The sequence below is a fragment of the Silene latifolia genome, chromosome Y (genome assembly GCF_048544455.1).
Source record: "Silene latifolia isolate original U9 population chromosome Y, ASM4854445v1, whole genome shotgun sequence".
In the NCBI taxonomy this organism is placed as follows: Eukaryota; Viridiplantae; Streptophyta; class Magnoliopsida; order Caryophyllales; family Caryophyllaceae; genus Silene; species Silene latifolia.
Window position 1 is genome coordinate 127,954,681 of NC_133538.1, and position 20,770 is coordinate 127,975,450.

Genomic DNA, 20,770 nt, shown 5'->3' on the forward strand with positions numbered 1-20,770 from the left:
AATTTGGTAGCTATAATATTCTTACTAGCAAGAGAAGCAAAGGATTTCTTATGTTCTTCAGAAATAAAGATTACCTTCGGAAATCCTTCAAGGGCTACTACAAAACCCTTGCATTCTTGACGCTTTGACATTGACGCTTTTGCGAAGTGTCGGTCGCATTATGATAAAGTAACACGAAATTAACCACCTGAAACGTCAAAATTATTAAATTTTGAGGACCCGCCCATTAAGCGCAATTCAAAAAAAATTGAACAGCAAAAGGACTGCTTTCTTTTCTTTATTTTCTAGATCTAGAATATTTTTGTCTTCATATTCAATAGATGAAACATCTTCTCTCTCCATCTTCTTACCCTCGAAAATTTCCATCTGCCTCAGTATATTAGGATTTTAACATTCATCTCATCATCATTCCGCAAATCGGAGCCCTTACTCATCTATTATGTAAGTTGTCCTCTTTTTCCTTACACAAATTAATTTATAACAATTTTAATTTATAAAATCAATAAGGGTTTGATGCCATGGATTTCTTATTGTTTGTATGGTGGGATTAATTTAGAAAATGAATTTCAATTATTCCAAACAAGAAGAAAAACAATCTTTAGGGTTCTTCTTTCGGAGTTGTTAATTCTGGTCCATACATTTTTAATTTCAATTATGATGCCCTGGATTTCTTTGTGACTTGGTGTGCCAATTGACTTAGGCTTCGACTTGTCTTTTTTATATAATATTCAACATTCATCTATGAAATTGTTTTTCCTTTTACTCTTTTTTTTTATCTTTATGAAATAATTAATATGTTATTCCGTTTTATAATAGGGACTTTATAAGAGGTTAAATGTACTCAACACAAAGTTGATGTTGAACTGAAATGGGTAGTAGTAATTTGGTCGTATACGATTATCTGCCTGTCTTATTTTAATTTTAATTTTGTTGCTTGGAACGTTGATAGGTGCCTCGTTTATCCGCCTTCTCAGCTCGGCTAACTTACAACATTGCTTAACTCAAACTTCACAAATCACAAGGTTCCTTTGTCACTCTCTTTCTCTCTAATATTTTGTTCACTCATTTTAATTTAATGTTTGGGTGTTCAACTATTAGAATTGAAAATAAAATGATCTGATTTATTTTTTTGCTATGGTCTATTGAACAATATGGGTAAGTGTAATACCCGTCCTTTTAGGGACCCGTTGACTGGCGTTGACCGACCTTAGGGGCCTGTTGTAATTTTTGGGATATCGTACATGAGATGTCTTGTGTCATGTTAAGCTTTGGATGAGTGGTACTCGATCTAGTCGAGGCTACTCGATCGAGTAGCTTAAGTACTCGATCATGTAGGGGTCACTCGATCGAGTGAGTTAGTTACTTGATCGTGTAGCGTCTTTACAGCAGGGATTTATAATCGTGTTTTGATAGAATCGCAAATCATTTCCGCCTCTCTTCTCTAAAAGTAGATGTCGCCTTTCTTCAATCCCTTCCCCATAATCCCTTCCTGTGGAGCCTTGGATGATGCATATGCCTTGGGGGTAGATTGCGTAAGTCGGGTAGCGATCTTGACGCCGGATAGCTATGCATAGGTATGTCATCGTCATCATCATTGTCGTTGTCGTTTTCAGTTAGGGTTGTAGTAGTGATAATGGATTATTGTACTGTTTGTATAGGTGTATTGCTTGCTTGGTTGATGTCATGTGGTTGAACATGGAATCGCTGCGGTTGGCTACGGTAGGTTTGCCTACTCAGTTTCCGCCAGTTGTCTAGTGTGTCGTTTGATTTGTTGTTTGCGGCGTTGGTATGATTGGATTGATTGTTATGTTGGTTGGTGGTGTTTTTGAAGGTTGTTGGTTTATATTGTTGATTGTTGTTGTATAACTGACTGTGATATTCGGGGCGCGTCCCTGGCTGAGTGGAGTCACTTGCGGGAGTAGCTTCACGGCCTAGTTTTACCCTCCGTGGAACCCGGCACGGGAGGGGATGTGCACATTAATGGGATATGGTCATCCCTCGGTATGATGAGCCGGGATTTAGTGGGTACGGCTGCAGTCCCCCACTGGTAGGGCTGGTCCAGTGGACAGTCGTTGACGGTGATTGATTGGAAGTGTGGTTTATGTGTGTGTCATGTACTTGTGTAGTGTCTGTGGTTGTTGGCGTGTTACCTCAGTTACTGACCTTGTGTGGTTTGTCTTTATTTGTTCTGTTGTGTCTGTCGTGATCTCTTATGGTGAGGAGTCGGTCTTACAGGTGATGTCTTGGAGGTTAGCTGGAGTCTTGACATGGCTGGGTCTTTCACATGTTATGTCAAGGATAGTTTACATATGGATGACGAGTTATATATTTTGTACTAGTAGTTTTGGTTTAATCACTTGTAATAACTTATAAATGTTCTTTTATCGACTTTTGATGATTGCTTTCCTCGGGCAACCTAAATGTTAACGCCGTTGTATGCTAGGGAAGGTCTTGTTAAGGATCCTTGGTATATGGGGGTGTTACAAAGTGGTACCAGAGCGACAATTTTTGAACCTGTAACAAATGAACCTAATGAATGTAGTGAGTCTAATAAAATGAACCTGGTGTATGTATATTGGGAGCCCCAGCTGATGCTAGATTTTGGGTGAGTAGGCGCCCTCATTTCAAAATCATGGCCCCATTATGCTTAAACCAGTCACTGTTTAAGGGAGTAGGGAGTCGGGAATTATGTGCCATATATAGTCTATGGTTACGATAGAAAAGTGTGTGATAAAGTTATGTTAATGCTAGCATCCATGTGGTGAGAACTGTCTAATCTTGTGGTTGAATAGAGATGGTGAATCGTTTGCAATATGCGCTAGTGTGTATGGCATATGATGATAGTAGTGTTTGTTCTAAATGGATGGTATTAGTAATTGATATAGAAGCTTGTGAGTCTTGTATGTGGTAGTAATGGTGATGTTTAGTAAGTTGTAAAGTTGTTGTGATGGTCATCAAGATAGTAGTGGAGTATATGTAGTAGATGAATGATTTAATGTTTCCGCATGTAGTGTGATTCAGTTGAGTAACCAAACTAGTGTGTGATAATTGTTAGATGGATGGTTAAAGCAATATTATTAAAAGTTAATTGTTGAAGTCACGATTGTATGCTTATGAGTAGACTAGAAATGTGAAGAGTGTGCATGAGAAGATTGAAAGTTTGGTCACTTGGTTGTGTAATTATAAATATAGAATGAAAATGAAAAGTTGAATGATATGTGAATGCCTAGAGTGATGTGATTAATAGTTAAAATATCCAATTTACAAATGCATGCTTAGGAATCATCTTGTTGAAGTCATGATGGTGTGGTTAGAGGTAAAGAAAACATGTTAGAGGTATTTGTGTTGAAGTTAAAAGGTAATCTATTGGTTGCAAAATAATTGTTATAGTATGAAGATAACGAGTTGAATGAGGTAATGTATTTGTTAAATTGATGCGTTCTATTTGTGTAGTAGTAATACGATGTGAATGAATATATTAACTAGTGCCGATATCCGAATTCACTTTTGGAATCGATACGTGTTGCTGTTTTGCAGGATTCTTTAGTTAATCTTATACATATTTCCGACCTTGTATCTAGCCTTACTTGACCGAGTATGAGTGCCTACTAGACCGAGTAGACCTTATTTGATCTAGTTAAGAAGCTATAACGTCGAGAAAGTTGGAATTTCCTACAAAAACTCGACCGAGTAGCTCCAACTCGATCGAGTGGAGGCCACTCGATCGAGTAACATACTTACTCGATCGAGTAAGTGCTACAGTACCCGGGGAATTGCGGGTTCATAAACCCTTTTATTTTGTTCATTCTTCTTATTCTTTCCTCTATTTCGCAAACCCTAACCTCTAATCTCTCTCAAAACTCTTTGATTTTGTTGATTGTGGTGCTTGAACTTGGTGATTTCTTTGCCTAAATTCGTTCTTTCTACTTGCTAATCGATCAAGGTATGAATGTTCACCATATTTTGATGTTTTAATTAATTAGAAGCATGTAGGATGTTGGTGATTGCTGAAAAATCGATTTATATGTGTTAATTCTTGTCTCTAATTGTTGCAATATGATCTCGATGTTTTGCTTTGATGATTATTGTTGTTGGCTATGCAAAAATTTAATTAAATTAGATGTTAATATGACACGAAAATTCTAGGGTTTGGGATTTCAAATTGATTTTTGGTTGTATTTTGGGTGTAAAAGGGGGAAAATTGAGTAATCTATGTCATACATATCATGTTTAGGGTTGATTTTTGTGATTTTCACTCAAAAAAAAAATGCGTTAAAACTCCATCTTAAAAGTGCCCCAAATTGAAATTCGTCTCATGTTGTTGTGAAATTGGTTTGTATATGAAGATGTTTTGAAAGTTTGAGTTATAAAAGTAGTAGTAGTAATGTTAATTCATGCTCAATATGTCAAAATATTTACTGCCGTAGAGACCGTCTGAAGACTAGAATTGAGAATTTTACTTATAATTTTGGATTGTTGGTGATAGTGTGTACTTAGTTGCCCTTTTCTATGAATATACATGAATGTTTTACATGTTTTTCAAGTATATATGTGGTTGTATGTTTAAGCCATGTGTTGAAAACAGATGCCGAGATCAACCGTGGGAGCCAGACAAAGCAAGAGAGAGAGGGCTTCTGAGCCCGAAGTGGGAGAGAGAAGTGGCCCTGTAGTCCCGGCCATACCGGAATACCCGTCTGTAGTCTTTGTGGATTTCGCACAAAGGAAGAGGTTTGTGGCTTTGCAGGGTCGTAAGATGAGACCCACCCGCTGTATAGATACAACCCTTCTGACTTACTTGGGGATTGAGACCGACGTTACGCATATTTTCGAGACCTTGGGGATGACTGGGTTGTATCACCTCCGTAAGCACTCCTATGCCTTTTTCACTCTTGAGTTCATGAGCTCGTTTAACTACGAGGCAGTGGAACAAACTGTGGATTTCCGCCTCATGAACGCCAGCTTTGTCTTGACCATGGACTTGTTTGCTTCTCACCTTGGCCTTGCTAAACCCGCCAAGGGAGCTCTTCGGGACATATAATCGGAGTGTGGGGTTAGTAGTCTTATGCCTTGTCTTACTGGGAAACCAACTCCTACTTCAAGTAACATGCTGATTATTGATGTTCAACATATCACTTTGAAGATTTTCCTTCGTGCTTTGACATGTCTTCTTTACGAGAAAAAGGATGTGAGTAAGTTGAACTCACATGAGTTGATGTTGTTGATGGCGTACCTTAACCCCGAGCGGTCTCGGAGAGTGACCTTTAGTGCCCCTGCCTTTGTTTGTGCCAGTCTAGCTCTGATGGCCTCGTCTGACACTAGATTTCTGAGTTGTGGTGTCATCGCCACACGTCTAGCAGAGCGGTTGATATCCTTTAAGGCCTCATCGGCCTATAATCCTTTGACCACCACAGTGCCTACCTTAGACCGTCCGTACTTCCTCGACCAGAAATGGTTGAGAACTTTGGCGGATGGGAGCTTAGCATGGAGAGTATGGGGTATGAGTTGGATGCGGATACCAGCTCCTAAGCACCTACTTGCGACTGAGCCTTTACCACCAGCAGTTATAGCTGCCGATTCTGACGATGAGAAGGAGGAGGGGCGTCCACCGGTGCAGACGTACCTCATTGACCCGGAGATCCTACAGGGTATGCCTGAGCCGAGGAAGGGGGAGCACGAGAGAGCTGAGGAGCACCGACCTAGGTTGGGGAGGGGACCACGCTGAGTGAGGGAGAGAGTGGCTGAGACTCAGTCCGTGCAGCCGGAATAGCCAGTGCCGCCACAGTACTAGTTCCCTGGCTACCCTTCTTTCGATAGCCCAGAGGTGCGTGAGAGCTACCTTTCAGAGAGAGTGTCTTCTACCCTGACACTCAGGAACCTGCATGAGATAGCTTATGTTCGGGGGCATAGGACCATGGGACCTCAGCCGGTATGGTAGAGAGGAGCCGGGGACAGCAGTGGGGTCTTCCACTCTTATGGTGTGAATATGTCTACCTGGAGAGAGCCGCAGTCGTGCCCCTATGGTTGTTTGACTCCTTGGCACACGGGAGCGGATGCTGGAGCTGGAGGTGATGCGGGTCTTGGTGCGTCAGGAGCAGGAACTTCGGGTGGAGGTGGTGGTGAGGATGCAGTGATGGATGAGCAGCAGCAATAGGAGGAGTGATGATACTCCATTTCTTTCTTTTATATTTGTAGTTGATAATGGATATTACTTTGTTTGGTTGATACATTTTTGAATTTTGTTTGTATCGGTGGCCATAAGGCCGTACTTGCGTATTTCTGGACTTATTTTACAGGATTTGTGGGTCGGGTTAGCATCCTGGCTCGTGGTTATGTGATCATATAACATGTGTTTAGAATTATGGGCAATTTTTGACTTGTGGCAACTCGATCGAGTAGCTGCAGGTGTGGCAATTGGAGGGGTATTCTGATCTCGGGCTACTCGATCGAGTACCTAAGAGACTCGATCGAGTAGAGCCAACTCAATCGAGTGTTTGACCAACTCGATCGAGTGTCACTGTTACAGACACAATTCGATGTTTAAATTATTTAAATCTTCATATTTTTGGATGTTTTTATATTGGTCATGGTTGTTGGCGTTTAGTAACATGTTTTAGCTTCACCGTTGGTCTTATATTATCTTATGGTTGGATATGAGTGAAGTTTTATACCAGATAGGTGCCTCAAAACGATGAGACACATTGTTGCAGGAAATTGGTGTGCGAGTGATGTTATTTTAGTTCATATTTGTATATATATCTATATCTTGTAAGTCGCGGTTAAGTAATGTCAAGAAAGTGTTGTTCCTGTCATGTGTTGGATAGGGATTTTGATTACTTCATGCGGTTTTAGTAGTATTTGTATCACTTTGTAATCTTCATGCGGGTACCGTCTGTCGTGGTTTAATCGAATCCTATGTTTATAATATTCTCACTTGTTCAGCATGGTTGTATAATATATAATTATTGGGTTGCTTCTAGTTTGTCACAATGTATAAAACCGTGATGTAGTACGTAATTTCAATGAGTTACTTTTGTGTGAGTTATAATCACGTAATGTCCTTTAGTAGGTAGTATTTGTGTGAATTAATGTTGTTTATGGTTGTGACTAATGTCAAAGTCGTGCTATTTGTGTCGGTCTGAGAGATAGGGAAGTTTTTCGATGGTAAACTTCGGGGATGAAGTTCCTTTTTAGAGGGGAAGAGTAATGTCGCAAAAGAAAAATGATGTAATTATAACAATTTTGCGATATATTGTGGCATTTTTACGTATGTGAATAATTGCTTCAATAGTTTCATATGTGTGTTTTATAGTGTCATATGTATGTTTTGGTAGCTCCATAGTGGTTGTAGTACATTTGAGTAAGGATTTATAACAATTGTCGAATGGTATAGCAGGTTGTATATTCTTTTTCGGTGATATTTTAAAAGTGATGACTTGAAACTTTAATGATTTTAGCGGAAACGTGTTGTAAGGTCATGGTAATTGAATATAATGACACAAGTGTCATGGTGAACTTGTGACAAATCAGTCGGGTTGTGTGTTTTGGTAAGTGGTAGTTGTTGACCGGTGATGAATGAAAGTATAGTCTCGCAATCGTGTTGGTACATGTCTGAGTAATACGATGTTCTAGTATAAGTGATAGTCGAGTTGATTGTATTGGTGTATGATATGTGTTCAGTAGCTCAAAAAGGAAGTTAGTAGTTGTTGAGGTTTGAGTGTGTGAATTGTGTTAAGTGGTTGACGATGATGATGTTTGATAGACATACGTAATGGGATAATATTTCTAAATAGTTTTGTTGACCTGTGTCGAGTAAACGGTGGTGTTGACTTTAGTTCTTTGTCGTGTGGTTCGGGAGAGGATGAGCCGAACTTCGGGGACAAAGTTTTTTTAAAGGGGGGAGGACTGTAATACCTGTCCTTTTATGGACCCGTTGACTGACGTTGACCGACTTTAGGGGCCTGTCGTAGTCTTTGGGATATTGTACAGGAGATGTCTTGTGTCATGTTAAGCTTTGGGTGAGTGGTACTCGATCTAGTCGAGGATACTCGATCGAGTATCTTGAGTACTCGATCGAGTAGGGGTCACTCGATCGAGTAGCGTCTTTACAGCGGGGATTTATAATCGTGTTTTGATAGAATCGCAAATCATTTTCGTCTCTCTTCTCAAAACCTAGATGTCGCCTTTCCTCATTCCATTCACCATAATCCCTTCCTTTGGAGCCTTGGATGATGCTTATGCCTTGGGGGTAGATTGCGTGAGTCGGGTAGCGTTCTTGACGCCGGATAGCTATGCGTGGGTATGTCATCTTCATCATCATTGTCGTTGTCGTTTTCAGTTACGGTTGTAGTAGTGATAGTGGATTATTGTACTGTTTGTATATGTGTATTGCTTACTTGGTTGATGTCATGTGGTTGAACATGAAATAGCTGCGGTTGGCTAAAGGTTGGTTCGCCTACTCAGTTTCTGTCGGTTGTCTAGTGTGTCGTTTGTTGTGTTGTTTGTGGCGTCGGTATGATTGGGTTGATTGTGATGTTGGTTGCTGGTGTTTGGGACGGTTGTTTGTTTATATTGTTGATAGTTGTTGTATAACTGTCTGTGATATTCGGGGCGCGTCCCTGGCTGAGTGGAGTCACTTGCGGGAGTGGCTTCACGCCCTAGTTTCGCCCTTCACGGAACCCGCCACGGGAGGGGATGTGCGCATTAATGGGACAGTGTTATCACTCGGTATGATGAGCGGGAATTTGGTGGGTATTGGCTGCGGTCCCCCACTGGCAGGGCTGGTCCAGTGGACAGTCGGTGACGGTGATTGATTGGAAGTGTTGTGTATGTGTCTGTCGTGTACTTGTGTAGTGTCTGTGGTTGTTGGCATGTTACCTCAGTTACTGACCTTGTGTGGTGTGTCTTTGTTTGTTCCGTTGTGTCTGCCGTGATCCCTTATGGTGGTGAGCAGTCGATCTTACAGGTGATGTCTTCGAGGTTAGCTGGAGTTTTGACAGGGCTGGGTCTCTCACAAGTTATGTCAAGGATATTTCACATATGGATGACGATCTATATCTTTTATATTAGTAGTTTTGGTTTAATCACTTGTAATAACTTATAAATGTTCTTTTATCGACTTTTGATGATTGCTTTCCTCGGGCAACCGAGATGGTAACGCCTTTATATGTTAGGGAAGGTCTTGTTAAGGCTCCTTGGTATATGGGGGTGTTACAGTAAGTGGGTAAGTATTTTCCCATGTATTTGTTGTTGTAACTTCTATTTGCCATCAACCACAACTCCTATTTTGATGATGTTTTGTGGAATTGTCTCTCTATTTATCTTAATCAATGTATTAAGTTGCCTTAGTTTCTCCCCTGTTATGTTTTAAGTTGAATTTGGATGTGTATGTGTTAGTTCCTTGCACTAATCTTAAATATATTTCGCATTTGTCGCAAGCCTTGCATTCATTTTTATAGGTTGATATACGTTGCAGTAATGCTAAACCAAGATTTGAACAGGCTGTTGGTGAGCCTTAAATATATTTCGCATTTTTCGCCAACCCTTTTCCATTACAACTTCATGCTTGAAAATAGGCAAAAATAAGTGTACAAAAGTAGTTATGGCGTTATGCCTTCGAAGGCTTTCTTGTGTTGTAACAAGTCATTTAAACTTTACCTCTGACAATATATTTTAACTGATACAAATTAACATAAGCTCTAGGAACTGTTATTTTGTATTCCTTCCGTCCCATTCATTTGTTTACCTTTAATTACAATATCCCTAATAATGAATATAAAAATTAAGCAAAAGATTGGAAGAGAGGGAGTACAAAATAATGTTTTGTATGGACACGGTTACATATTACATTTGGCAAATGGATGTAATTACTATTTATTGTGTTCAGTTAGAGCCTCAAGTGATATATTTGTTAATGGGTTGCAGCTCTTTGTTGTTATCACATTGTTTTTCAGTTTTCTTTTCATACTAAAGAGCGTTGCCTTTTACATTAGCTATGTTATGGTCATTTTATGCTAAGAAGTTTCTAACCCGTTCTCTTTTGCCCTCCAGAGTATTTATTCTAAAGCAGTTGTAGCATCAAAATATGTCTACTAAGCTTCCAGTTTCAGTTAATTCACTCTTTTTATCCTTTCTTTAATATTTCATGATCAGGTCGTTTTTTTGTCTTATTCTAATAGTTTCCTTTGCTAGTAATTCCTGGCCTTGATCACTAGTACAATTTAAAACACTTGCGTGTGAGCATTTTAAGTAGTTTCATTTGGTATATAAGGAGGATTTTGAATAGTAAGCCTTGAACAATTTTTTATACATTGTTTCTAAATAAAATGCGTTTTTGGTTATTTCTTCTCCGGTCAGTTTTCGTTGTTAGCATATTGGTTCTTTTTTGTTGCAGATGGAAACTATAATATGGATGGAGTTTATAAAAGAATTGACGAACTCTATCATACAGAAAGGCTCCTTCAGAATGCATTTTTGAAGATCTATTGAAATAGAAAGTGTTATTTACCCAGATACCTTTTTGTTGTAGGTTTACATGTTTCTTATATGGTTATGAGGAAACAAGTTCTTATGCACGTGGGTTGAAATATAGTTTTGATGCTTTCGGACAACAAAGGCAAGCCATATGCATTTTCCGCCTCAACGTAGCTAACATCGGTGGTTTGTGTGTGGAAGTGGGTTGATATTGCTTTTGTTGTTTATTGTCTGCTGATTTGTTTGTTGTCTGCTACTTCCTATTCTTTGTCGATAGTTCTTTGTTGTTGTCTCTGCTGATGTTGATCTTTTCTTTGCTCTGTTGTTGTTGTTAATGCCTCTGTTGTTGTTCTTTGTAATGTCTTCTTTGGTCTTTGTGTTGGTAGCGGTGTTGGCTTCTTCAAGATCAGCTTCTATACTGACTGATGTTACAGATGCAACCGAAGTTTCCAGGTACTGACTTTGATCTAAGATTTGCGAATAGTGTACTACCTCCCCTTACACATTGTTTTTTCGCTTTCAAAATATAATACTGAAACAATGTAAGTAAAGTATAAGTGGTTCACATGGGGTTAAGTCGGGAATTTGATGGACGGAAAGGAATCAGAAGTTGAATAAAGCTACTTTGTCAAATTGATCATATTACAGCAAGTCCAGAGGAGAGCTAATGTAGATGGGTAAATGGTATGATTTGAATCTGTTTCCAAACTAACTCCATATAACGGTCTCATAAGGGACCCTCTATTTGAAAGGCACTGCATGATTCTAGGATGTTTTTTAGTTACTTAAAATTTAAGTAATTTGTTGTGTGCCAAACTTTCAGAATCCATCACTCCAATTACTTATTTTTTTTTTGGGTAAAAGGTAAGCTTCTCATTAAGAATGAAACAAACAATTACAAACTACCACAATGGTACAATTTTGGGAAACAAGGACATTCAACCATTGTTGATCGAATTGAGCCAAGTCTCCTTATTCAAACTAAGTTTACATTTTTGCCAAGAAAAGGATCTAAATTTCATCAGGGCACCAAGCTTATCCATGACATGTTTAGGATGCATAAGACTTCCTTCAATCCTCAACCTATTTCTTTGGATCCAAACTTCGTAGAAAAGGGCTTGCACCCAGGCTAGTGCAACCTTCTTCTTTACACTTGACCATGGTTTTCTGTAAATCCAAACTAACAGATTGGCAGTTGGTAGAGTCAAGTTCAATTTAGTCTTTAAATTCTGCAATAAAAGACAAGTATAGTGGCATTGCTGAAAGAGGTGGGCATGAGTTTCAACAGCAGCTCCACATAACAAGCACAAATCATCCTGTATAATGCCCAAATGGTAGAGCTTATCCTTAAGATGTAAGGCTTACCTAGCTATCAACCAGTTTATGAAATTGTGCTTTGGGATGCACTAAGAGTTCCACATTGGCCTGTGCCAAATTACAGGAGGATATTTCAGTCGAAGCCAGTGGTAACCACTAGAAATGGAGTATCCTGCAGGAGCAGCAGACCACTGACCAGACACATAACCAGAGGCCAGCTCGTACCTTTCATATAGATATGATGTACCCACTTGACCCAAAGGCTGTCTGGTTTGGCATATAACCACCAAACCAGTTTGCCAATAGCAGCATAATTCCAAGTGATACTATCTCTGATCCCTAATCCACCCTCAACTCTAGGGGTGCAAACTTTCTCCCAACTGACCATAGGAGATCTTATATACTCAGTATTTCCATCCCAAAGGTAGTTCCTAGACATAGCATCAATTCTTCTCAGAACTCCTTTAGGTAGCACAAAAGTAGTAGCCTAGTAACCATAAAGAGAAGTAAGCACAGAATTAACAACGATTAATCTGCCAGAATAGGATAACTTCTTGGCATCAAACTCCCTAATTCTAGCAGTAACAAAATCAATTAGGACTGAGCAATGATTGACAGAGAGCCTTCCAGAGGTGATTGGCACACCCAAGTACTTAAATGGGAGAGTACCCTCAGTGAAACCAGAAACTTGCAGAATATCAGCTCTAACTGATTGATGAACCCCATTAAAGTAAATATTGGACTTCATTGAATTCATTTGCAAACCAGTGGCTGCAGAAAAGGTGGCAAAGGCCCTAAGCAAGATCATAATGGATCAAATATTACTTTTAGAAAACATAAGTAGGTCATCAGCAAACATCATGTGAGAGAGCTTGAGATGACCACAAAGAGGATGGTATCTAAAAGGCAGAATACTGGTTACATGAGAAAGAACCCTGGTAAGGTACTCCATGGTGATGGTGAAAAGGAGAGGGGAAATGGGGTCCCCCTTCCTCAACCCTTTAGCTCCTTTAAAGTAACCAAAGTTAACACCATTGAGAACCAGTGAGTAAGAAGCAGTTCTCACACATACCATAACCAGATTAATAAATCTAGGAGGGAAATTCAAGGCATTCAACATTTGTTCAATGAAATCCCAATTGACAGAATCATAGGCCTTTTTTAGGTCAATTTTCATAAGACAACGAGGGGACACAGTTTTCCTATTATATAATCTTACAATGTCTTGACAGATGAGTATGTTTTCAATGATATTCCTCTTTTGAATAAAACCACCTTGGTTAATACTGATAATATCAGGTAAGATGGTGGCCAGTCTGGTGCATAAGATCTTGGAAATGGCTTTATATATCACATTGCAGAACGAGATAGGCCTAAAGTGTGTCACATTCAAAGGTAATTCACATTTGGGGAGCAGGGAAATAAAGGTATGGTTAACCTGTTGCAACAATTTCCCAGTTTGAAAAAAATCCAAGACAGCTTGGCATACCTCATCCCCAACAATGACCCAGGCATCTTTATAAAAAGAACTTGAGAACCCATCAGGACCTGGGGCTTTATGCCAAGGAATAGAGAATATTGCATGCTTGACTTCTTTTGGAGTGACAGGCTGAAGTAAAATATTCCAGTGATCCAGGGTGCAAACCTTACCCTGCTGCACAACAGAAGTACAGACAGAAGAAGTGACAGTAGAAGTCCCGAGTAACTGAGTATAGTAATTAAGAAAGGCATTCTGAATCTGATCACCCTCAGTGTGAATGTTACCATCCACATCAGCAAATCTAAAAATTATATTCTTAGAGCACCTTCCTCTAATCACACTGTGAAAATATTTGGTGTTATCATCTCCATTATTAACCCAGGTTACTTAAGATTATTGCAGTAGAAAGCTATCACAAGCAGCTTGCAGGTCTCTATAAGTTTTGGTAGCTGTTCGTTCTTGTTCAATAAGAGTAGCATCCAATGGGTTGAGCTTCAAATCAGACTGAATAGCATCCATAACCTTCCAGGCATGAGCAGCATTATTCTCAATATCAGTAAACAATTGACTATTCAATTGCTTCAGTGGCTGCTTAACGCTCTTCAATTTCTTCACAAGTACATACATTTTGGTACCTTGCAAATGAGTAGACCAATGGTGTTGCACACAAGGTAGGAATTCATCAACTTGGCTCCACATGCTGAAATATTTAAAACTTTTCCTAGCCACAAAAGCATGTTGAGAGTCTTGAATGATACATGGTGAGTGATCAAAATAACCTTCATCATGAAAATGAGCATAAGAATCCACCCTATCAACCAGCCATTTCTGGTTGACAAGCACTCTATCCAGTCTTGAATAAACTCTAGTGGATAATTCTTGCTTGTTGTTCCAAGTGTGAAAGGAACCAGTTGCAGGACTATCCATGAGATGACAGTAATCCACACAAGACTGGAAATCTTCCATTTCTTCCATAGTAGTCATCCCCCCTAACCTCTCAGTGGGGCTTAAAACACAATTGAAATCTCCACACAAGATCCAGGGAATATTAATGCTATCAGAGAGGGTACAGAGTATAGACCAGAGGGATTTTCTTTCCACAATATCATTAAAAGCATATATCATAGAGCAATTGAAAACAAAATGAGAACTAAATTCAGTAACTTGCATATGAACAAGTTGTTAAGAAAACTAACATGAAAAATAAGCGGATTCCACAAAACCCAGACTCTTCCTTCAGGGTGACAAGAAGTATTAGTAGAAATAGACCAACCATCACACATATTTGATCTAACAGCATTTAGACACAAAGGTTTTACCTTTGTCTCAAGCAGACCAAACAATCCAACCTGATTATTATGAAGAAACCATTTCACTTGCTTTTGTTTGGTTAGACTGTTGAGCCCCCTAACATTCCAGAAACCAAAGCTATGCATTACTCCCAGAGGGGAGTAACACACTATCTTTTGTGCCAATTCCAACCTTAGGAGTAGCATTATTCAATGCATCCACAAATGTATTCTGGCTGAAATTGGCAGTACTTTTGCCTGCTCTAATGATTTCTTGCCTACTCAAAGTAACACCAGGTCTAGCAGGAGTATTCACCTGTTTGTAAGAGCCATTTTTATTCCAAGTGACCTGAAGACGATGTTGCACTTCCTCTGGTGTTTTGTTAGTTTCATCAGAGGTAGAATTGGCCACTGGAGTCTCAACTGGCTTAACAGGGGTAGGTACCACAACCACTGGAGATGGGTTAGGGGCAACAGGGATAGGCATAGCAGGTTTTTTGGCAACCCATTGTTTAGATGGTGGTTGAGGTTTGGACTTCTTTGTTCCAGGCTTCCTGCACTGAGCACTTTCATGCCTAGTGCCCCGACAAATAGTGCAAGCTACGGGTTTCCACTCACATTCAACTAAAACCTTCACAATATGACCATCCTCATCCAGGAATTTCACATACCCAGGCAAAGGTTTACCAAAGGGAACTTCAAGTAAGACCCTAGGAAATCCTAATCTGGTCTTATCCTCAGTAGCCGCGTCACAGCGAAGAAATTTTCCCAATAATCCAGCAATTTTAGGCAAGCTTTTACCCCAGAATTTCAGAGGTAAGTCTAACAGTTTAACCCAGAATGGAACATTCATCACATTCTCCTTTGTGAGGACAACATTTTCATGCCAACTTTGCACAATGAAAGGCTTATTATCAAACAAAAAATGTCCTTGCTTAAGAATTACCTCTTTATCAGCAGCATTCTTAAAACGCACCAGAAAAATCCCATCAGGTAAGAACGATACCTTATCAATAGGATTGTTTGCCATATGTGTCTTATGAAGCCTTCCACTACATCCCAGGGTGGGTTAGCCCCAAGAATGAAGCAGTAGACAGAGGATTTCCAGTAAGCCAGTTCCTCCTGAACGTCCTCTGCCAAAATATGCATCAAATCCCCCGGCTCCTCCTCAATTGGTGCCAAAGTTGCTTTCTTTTTCCTTTGAATACGCCATCCTTCATCATTGTCATCAATTTCCAGCGTTTCCAAGTCATAAGGAGTTATACCAGTAATATCATTCACATTTCTCTCTTACGTAGCATCAGCTGAAGAAGGACCTTTCTTATTATTTTGTTTAGTTGTTGAAGATGAGCTAGCGACATGAGTATTTTTAGATTTTTGTAAATTTTTCGAAGCAGATTGGTGAAGAACTGCCATGGCTGCGCTCAAATTTCAAAGACGATACCCTAGTTTTCAGAGCTTTCTCTCTCCATATTCTCTTCATCTTTTTTGTATGAATTATATATTATCCTCGAATTACTTATTATTTGATCTAACTTTCATATGTTGGTTGTTCAACAAAACATTCATCTAATTTTGCCTAACTGAAATTTATAGAACATAGACTCATTATACTCTCAATGATAGTTTGATGGTTGTGTGTTAGTTATAATTTGGAACACTTATCATTCCTTGCCTTTGGTCTGTAGAAAAAGTGTCATTTTTTAGTATTATTTAAGTACGAACTTACTTTTATATTGTGTTTCTTAAGAAATATAGGTCACAAAACTAAAAATTATGAGAGGGATCTTAATATCAAACCTATGTTAGGAAGTCTTATTTTTATATGATATGATATAGTATTGTGGAAGTTCAAGATATATTTAGACAGCTAGTTAACATCCAAAATATATGTTTGAATGTTTCCTAGGTTAAGTTGGCTGAGTTTATGCCTGGATTAACTATGCACCTTTCTTGAGCCGTAGAGAGTTATCCAAATGGTATGTGTAGCTATCTGACAGTCTCTTGCATTATGAGTTTCAAAACATGACATAACTTATATGTAAAAACTTTCTTAACCATGGCAAATATACAGGAATTTTCACTATTTTACTTCCTCTTTATCTTTTAACAAGAGAAATGAGCTTTCTAATAAATTTCCTTACTGTTTTAATGAGATACTGAAGTAAGTGAACTTGTTTGTTTTGTTGTGAGTATATCTTGTATGTATTGGATACTAAGACTCGCCTGATTCTGATTTTACCTATCGCTCCCACATTGGTGTTCAATATTACTAGATTTATGGTATATATTTTATAATCTATATTCTGTTGGAGTTTGTGGCCTTATATCTTTTACAAGTGTTGTCGTTTAGTTTACTCATATAAATGGTACTTCTACTTTGTTTGTCTTTTATATAGGTCTTAGATTCGCCAGATCTGGTCACGACGCAATCCACATGATTGAAGCATCCTTCATCTTCAATCTATGAAGCATCTGATTTTACACACCATTTGGGATTTCTTAGGATAACGTTTTGCAGTATAGAAGATACAGTTTTGTAGTATTTTGCTTTACTAGCTCAGGTTAAGTAGAGCTAATATGTCAATGAACATATGGAAAGCACATTATATTTGTATGATATTTTGTAATATTAGGAGCTTACTGTACTCCGTATTATTGAGAAATTAGGCGTCATAAAATTCAGGGTTTGTGGTAGTGTAAGTACTACTTCATTATATATTGCATTGTGTTTTTTCATGATTTATTAATAGCTAGTAGTACTACTACTTATAGGTCTATTTAATTAATCTCTACGATTTTATCAAGAAATCAAATTCTTCAAAATCTAATAGCCGAAATTATACCGTGACAATAAGAAATGTCAATATATAAATAGTTGACGCCTAATTATGTCTTATCGAGTGACACATAAAAGCATCAATAGTCGCTTAAGACGCTTAAAAGTGTCAAATTTGTTGACAAATAAAAGCGTCAATAGTCAATGAATACGCTTAAAAGCGTCAAATTTTCTGACAAATAAAAGCGTTAATAGTCAATGAATACGCTTCAAAGCGTCAAAGTTGTTGACAAATAAAAGCGTCAGTAACTTTCCACCAAAAAAAGCTTCAATAGTCAATGAAGACGATAAAAAGCGTCAAACTTGGTGACCCAAAAAGCGTCGACAGTCATTGAAGACGCTTAAAAGCGTCAAATTTATTGACAACTAAAAGCGTCAATAGTCCATAAAGACGCTTAAAAGCGTCATATTTGCTGACAAAAAAAGCGTCAAAAAATAATGACGGCCCAAAAATTGACGCTTTCTTAAAGCGTCGAGAAACAAAAAATTGACGCTTCAAAGCGTCGAAAAACGATTGAAAAAGCGTCATTAATACACGGTATGTGTAGTGGACTCGATTGTTGGACTCGATTTGTGTTATAGGAGATGGTTGGATTTGTTTCAGAAAGAGGTATTGTGTTTTGAAATTGGGGAAGAAATGAATTGGAAAGGAACGAAATCCGTGGTTATGCGCGTGGGGACTAAGGAGCTCGCCCGGATTGGCCTCTACTCGCGCGGTTTCCTGGGTAGTCTCTGTATTTGCACTGCCAGACCACCCAGGTTGAGCTTCTGTTAACCCAGGTTCCTCACCTGCTCGGACTAGTTGAGCTCATGCTCGCCCGTTTCCATCCTCTGCTTGGGCGGGTTTCTGAGCAGCATCACCCTTTGCTTGTTTGTCTACATATAACCCGCCCTACTTGCCTTTGAGAAGCTCGGATATTTTTTCCAATGTTTGAATATCTTCATGAAGTGTGGGGAAATGGAAATGCAAGTGATCAAGCATCCCCACACTAATTTCTTCTCCATCTACACACTCAAAACACAATTAGCAAACCCTCCCTTACCTTCTCTCATGTAAAGTTTCACTAATCATGCAAATAAACTAAATGTAATGAAACAAAACTTAATGAAATGCAAAGTTAGAGGGTTAGAATATGTACAATTGGTGGTTTAGGGAGGACTCCACCAAACTCCTCTCCTTTTTGCTTGTCAAGGGGGGCAAATTGAGGACGTTGTTGATGTTGCTCAACGTCCCATGGAAGTAATTAAAAGCTTGTTCACATTTGTTGAATAAACCCAAGAAGACTTGGGTTGATCATCATCAATAGGTAGAAATTCTATTTCATAAGCACTTGCATTGGGATCAACATAGCCATTATCATAATCGAATGTCATTGCATTTCCAACATCGGGATTGAATATCCCTTCAAACAGGTCATGCCAAAGACCATTGACATCTTCGGTTTCACCATTCATATTCTTGATTCCATTGCTAGCAATAGCATTCATATCTTTCATAGATTCATTTGGGCCTTCAAGATCCATTTCTTTTTCACTACAACCCGGAACATCCAAGGTCACATTCTCTTTCTGAAGCCTGTCAAATATTCCTAGCTCCCAATAAATAGCAATCTCTATTTCATCGACCTCTTACTTCCAAATTGTTGGCTCTACCTTGCTCTTCTCGATAGGAGGCTCATCTTTTGGAGGAGGACAAGGAGGAGTCTCAACTTTATCACTCTTCTTATTTGGAGCATGGTTAACCATAAAACATGGTTCCTTGAGATTGGGGGCTTTCATCACATTGATTAGGTTGAAGGTTATTCTTTCATCACCTACTTCCAAGGCGAGCATTCCATTCTTCACATCTATTACTGCTCCGGCGGTATGCAAGAATGGTCTTCCCAAAATGATTAGGATATGAGCATCTTCCTCCATTTCTACGATGACAAGGTCAACGGGAATGAAGAATTTCCCCACCCTCATCTGTACATCTTCTAAGACTCCTAGGGTTTTCTTTGTACAGCGATCCGCCATTTGAAGCGTAATACTTGTGCATTTTAACTCTCCCATTCCAAGCTTTGCACAAACAAAGTAAGGCATCACGCTTACAATTGCTCAAAGGTCACAAAGTGCCCTTACAAAGCTTGTATCCCCAATTATGCAAGGGATAGAGAAACTCCTAGGATCTTCTAGTTTTGGTGGTGAAGTACCTTCTAGGATAGCACAAGAAGCATCAGCAAAAGCAATTGTTTTCATTTGACCAATGTATTTCTTCTTTGTAAGGATGTCTTTCATGTATTTTGCATAAGCGCCTCCTTTGCCGTAATAGTATCTTGGGGTTTGCAACGATAACTCGGTATATCGACTATACGGCCATTAACTAAAATATGTCGATGATTAACTAATTGGCGGGCTCCAGGAATAGTCGGAGCCATGCCCAATCGAAAAAGGATGTTATCCAAACTCATTTCAAGTAATTGTAGTAAAACGTGCCCTGTTCACCCTTTGGCTTTTCTTGCGATACGAACGTATTTAAGTAATTGTCGTTCTGTAATACCGTAATGAAAACGCAATTTTTTTTTCCTTCTAGACGAATACGATATTGATATTTTTTCCCATAACGTGATTGGGCTCTAAGATCACTTCGGTTCTAGGCCTTTTATTTGTTAGTCCAGGCAAAGCCCCTAAACGTCGTATTTTTTTGAAACGAGGTCCTCAGTAACGCGACATAAAGACTCGTTTCTTTATTTATTTATTATTAAATTAATTTTATATATTTCATTTTACAAAAAAATCTAAATTAAAACTAAATGATAAATGAAAAGAAATCTCCTGAAGTATTATATTACAATGAATAATAAGATAAGATGTATTATATATATATGATATACAAATCCATTTATATATTCTATATTTTGTATTAATCTATGTAAGTATAAGTAAATAAAAGAGTCTTTTTCATTATTTGTTATGCCAAGGCTCAACCCTTTGCCTTTCCTTTTCTTTATAATTGGGAATTTCTACCATAACCACATAATAGATCAATTACCTTTTGACGAAAGGGCACCATTATTATTTGTTCTTTGATAAAGAAAAAAAAAATAAGAAAAAGCCGACTATCGGAATCGAACTGATGACCTTCGCATAACAAATGCGATGCTCTAACCTCTGAGCTAAGCGGGCTCATAGAAATTCGACATACATAAAAACTATATCTTAGTTTAAGCTTATTCATTTTTATTATTTTATGATATAAATTATATAAATAAAAAAAAGGAAATATAAAATCGAGTTTATTTATATTTCTATAGATTTTTTATTTTTTATCTAGAACAATTTTATTCTATTATATAATTCTATTTAAATTGAAATCATTATTATATCTGCTAACTA

The 20,770-nt window shown here is 38.4% G+C and overlaps 1 protein-coding gene and 1 long non-coding RNA gene across 3 annotated transcripts; one reads left to right on the forward strand and one right to left on the reverse strand.

Annotated features, from left to right (window-relative positions):
* Positions 1-303: 303 nt before the first annotated feature.
* On the forward strand, positions 304-9,344 carry LOC141627485 (uncharacterized). Of its 2 annotated transcripts, XR_012537043.1 has the most exons (4): positions 304-441; positions 950-1,022; positions 1,659-1,719; positions 8,951-9,344. It is a non-coding gene; the product is annotated as an uncharacterized LOC141627485 (long non-coding RNA). The 2 variants fall into 2 exon arrangements; XR_012537042.1 differs by lacking the exon at positions 1,659-1,719.
* A 1,532-nt stretch (positions 9,345-10,876) lies between these two features.
* Positions 10,877-14,392, reverse strand: LOC141628890 (uncharacterized). The gene is made up of 8 exons (XM_074441976.1): positions 13,668-14,392; positions 13,277-13,568; positions 12,613-13,225; positions 12,374-12,558; positions 12,080-12,274; positions 11,910-11,978; positions 11,595-11,786; positions 10,877-11,002 (listed from the first exon to the last, which is right to left on the reverse strand). The coding sequence occupies exons 1-8, from the start codon at positions 14,390-14,392 to the stop codon at positions 10,877-10,879; spliced, it is 2,397 nt and encodes a 798-aa protein (XP_074298077.1).
* Positions 14,393-20,770: the final 6,378 nt, after the last annotated feature.

What these genes read in the sequence shown, in the direction of transcription:
- LOC141628890 (XM_074441976.1), bottom strand. Translation starts at nt 14,392, where the DNA reads ATGATATATGCTTTTAATGATATTGTGGAAAGAAAATCCCTCTGGTCT. An exon ending in GGGTCATTGTTGGGGATGAG is followed by an intron (nt 13,226 to 13,276) that starts GTATGCCAAGCT and finishes TTGTTGCAACAG; the next exon opens with GTTAACCATACCTTTATTTC. An exon ending in ATGCTGCTATTGGCAAACTG is followed by an intron (nt 11,979 to 12,079) that starts GTTTGGTGGTTA and finishes GTGTCTGGTCAG; the next exon opens with TGGTCTGCTGCTCCTGCAGG.